The sequence below is a fragment of the Chinchilla lanigera genome, unplaced genomic scaffold, assembly GCF_000276665.1.
Source record: "Chinchilla lanigera isolate Chin_1 unplaced genomic scaffold, ChiLan1.0 scaffold00169, whole genome shotgun sequence".
Taxonomy (NCBI): domain Eukaryota; kingdom Metazoa; phylum Chordata; class Mammalia; order Rodentia; family Chinchillidae; genus Chinchilla; species Chinchilla lanigera.
Window position 1 is genome coordinate 308706 of NW_004955570.1, and position 3404 is coordinate 312109.

Here is a 3404-nt window from a genome sequence, read left to right on the forward strand (position 1 = left end):
TAGACATGGGACTGAGCCACATCCATAGCTTGATTTTTGCTATTACTTTGAGACCTGGTTCCTACAGTTACCCAGCTCTGTGATTCTCCTTCCTCAGCCTTTGGAGCTGAGCCTGCTAGGATTACAGGCAGGCTGGCTCCTTCAAGGTCACTTCACTATGAGCCCTAGATGGAAGCGCTGGGTGGGGTCCCTTCCTGGGTGCAGTGTCCCTCCTTCCCCTCTGGGGCACCCTCCCCTCTTCTTCTTTTCTCCTGACTCTGTTCAGTAATGCACATTGATGGAATCGAGTGAAGAAGAGTGGGAAGAAGAGAAGGAGGGAGCAATAGAAGCAGAAAAATAGGGAAGCAGGAGAGGGAGGAGCAAGGAGTGGTGATGGGAGGAAGGTGATTCGGTGCCGAGCAGTCAGATGAAAGACAGCTTCCCTCATTTTGTTAACCCCTCGTTTGTGACATCAGTCTGCCTCTCAGAGCCCCTGGATTTGGCAGCTTTACCTGACCCGGGTGTAGGTGGCGTTGAAGGTGTGATCATTTTTCAGCACAAAGGTGGCCATGTGCATGGCTGGTTGGCTTAGACATTTGCTCCTGAATATGTTCTGTGCCAAGCCGATGGCGAACCACTTCCCCTGGAACTGCAAGGATCTGATGACAGGCAGACCCAGGGGTAGCCCCAGAGCCACCCCTCCCACTCTGTCCCTGCTGTGGCCTTTCAGCAGTCCTGGGTTAGCAGGTCCTGGGAAAGGTGTTCTGAGAAGCCAGATGTAGCTCTGTTCTTCCAGAGCCACAAGGGACCCTGCCTGAAGAGTTAGGTCTCAGTTACCAGGGATGGGGTGGCACTGAGCAGCTGCTTGGACGTTCCCTTGGAACTTCCTGTCTGTGCAGAGGAACTGAAGACGTCTGTACCTCACATGGACCAGGAGTGGACTCCATGAGTCCTGCAACCCCACACTGCCGCTGAATTCATTTCTGCTCCCACCCTATTGCCACTGTCCCAGGCCCCAATCCCTCCCTGCAGCTGTCTTCCTGAATCCTACCTGCTGTTCCTGGAAGTCTGGCTGCAGTGGGAACTTGTTCAGAGGTGGAACTTGCATCATGGATGGAACAGAGCCTTGAGCCTGGATATTCAAGGTTCCCAACAGAGTGAGGCCCAGCAGCAGGAGACCCAGGGCCATGGCTTCAGAGCAGCTGTTGTGCTGGCAAGTATTGGAAGAGATAAAGAAGCCCAAAGGGGGCCTACCAGGGGAGCTATTTATAGTCTACAGCCTGCCTGTCCCTGTCTGGGCAGATCCATCTTTTGCTAAATGCAGGAAAGGTGAGTCCATTGCCAGTCACTCCTTCAGAAACACATGACACAATATCTTCCATTCTCTGCTGGTCAGGATTGTGCAAGGTAGAGATAGGTAAAGGGGACGTGGAGATGGAGGGACACGTCCAGACCTCCTCAGTGTGTGTGTCGTGTTCAAGAGCTCGCTCTCCGTGCAAACTGTGTCTCTCCCCTTCATCTGATTGGCACTACCTGTGGGTCAGCAGCTGGAATTTGGAGAAACTGTCATGTCTGATCCTGTGTGCTCATTGTGTAGTTGCGTGTAGTGGTGTCAACCCACTGCACCCACAAGAAGCAAAGAATATGCCAGGTGTATTGTCCCATGCCAGCAATCCCAGCACCTAGGAGACTGATAGGAGGATCGCCAGCATTTCTGGGGCACACTGGGCTATACAGTGAAGTCCAGGCAAGCCTAAAGTACAGAAGGAGAACACATCCCGTGGTACACAAAAAAAAAGTACAAAGAACAGAAAAAATATAAAGCAAAGGATATTCATTCCTACAGGTCCTGTGCCTCACTTTGGTTCTTACATGTAATATACAGCTTCATGTCCTCTTTCTGAAGGAGTCTTGGGTCTGTCTTACTGCCTGTACACTACTGAAGTTGAGAGATATTATGCTTGATTCATGACTCTGCCCTAATATCTCTCTCTGTGTGATCAACAGCAAAGGAACAATGCATAACACCAAGAGTTATCATTATAAGGAAGAAGTTTCTCATATAGTTAAAGTCGTGAACACTTAAAAGGTATACAAATGACAAAGCTGGATTATAAAGTAATATACATTGTAACATGGGAATGCAGTATTAGCTTAACAAAGTTTCTTTAAAACTAGGAAGATAGTCTGCATTTAGGTCTCAAATAGACAAAGATAATATTTCTATACCAATTTTCAAGGTTTCTTTCAAATGTAGGAAACTAAGAGAACTGTTCTATTTCTTTCTTTCTCATTACTACTCTCTTTAAAATAAAAAAGAAAATAAGAAAACTAAGCGAGCAAAAAGAAACGAAATATACATAAGAGAGAGAAAAAAAGGGGGAAAGATCATCACTGCTTTAGAATATATCTATCTTAAGAGAAAAATATAAAATTAAGTCCAGATTACCAAGGCAAATGCCACAATATCAAGATTAAAAAGTCAGAAAGTGTCACAACTTAGAGGACCCTAAAGAGACATGGTCACTACTTCAGCATGATTGTGTTTTGAGTGTCCCCCAAGGGTTCATGTGTGGAAGTTTAACCCCCACTGTGATATACTAACAGCATGGATCCAGGCATGACTCAGTTACCCAGGAAGGTGAGCCCAGAATGTTGGCTATGTGCTGGTGGAATCTGGGATTTTCCTGGACAGAAGCCTCATTCTTTCCTGTGTGTTAGGAGGTGGGGTTCTGGCTACCTGTTCCTAGTGGTTCTCTGTAGGAGAAATGCATAAAAAAGCAGAGAAATGCATAGCTACTATGTTCTGCTGGTCTAATAAAACATCACAGACTGCATCACTTGCAAATGATGGAGGGTTCTGTCTCACAGCTCTGGGAGATGAGAGCTCCATAAGTCAACGAGCAGATATTCTGTCTGGCCTGTTCCATATAGCTGGCACTGTCTAGGTGTCCTCATGTGGTGGAAGAGATGAAAGGGTGAGAAAAGCCTGTTTATATCTAAAATGTCTACTAAAGCCTCGTGTGCACATAGGTGGGACTTCGGGAAGGTAATTCGATCATGGGTGTGTGATGCTTATTGGTAGATTAGTCCACTGATCGGCATTGAAACTATAGCAGCAGGCATACCTGATGGCCCATTCTGCCCCTTCACCTGACCTCAGGGCAAGAAAGTTGTACCCACTTCCTTAGTGGTTAGAAGACCAAGCTGATCTCTCACACTGAGCCTATCCCATCCCCCACATCCCAGAGTCAAGCCCTCCAAACCTGCCTTCTTTGTGACCCTCAGTCCTTAAACACTTCGACTCCAGCCCATCCAGTGGACAGAGCCAGACACACTGCAGGTAGATGAGCCTGGGCATCTCCCCTAGAGTTAATCTGCTCTAGCTCTTTTATCTCCCACCTGGGACTTCCAGACTCTACCCT

At 47.3% G+C, this 3404-nt stretch overlaps 1 protein-coding gene across 1 annotated transcript in view; it reads right to left on the reverse strand.

Annotated features, from left to right (window-relative positions):
* The window catches only part of LOC102022437, a 14140-nt gene extending 12903 nt beyond the window's left edge, over window positions 1-1237 (reverse strand). The window contains exons 1-2 of the mRNA XM_013509380.1: window positions 1031-1237; window positions 492-628 (exon numbers count right to left, since the gene is read on the reverse strand). Coding sequence (XP_013364834.1) covers window positions 492-628; window positions 1031-1168 — 275 coding nt within the window. The 5' untranslated portion in view covers window positions 1169-1237. The remainder of the gene's footprint in view (window positions 1-491; window positions 629-1030) is intronic.
* Window positions 1238-3404: the final 2167 nt, after the last annotated feature.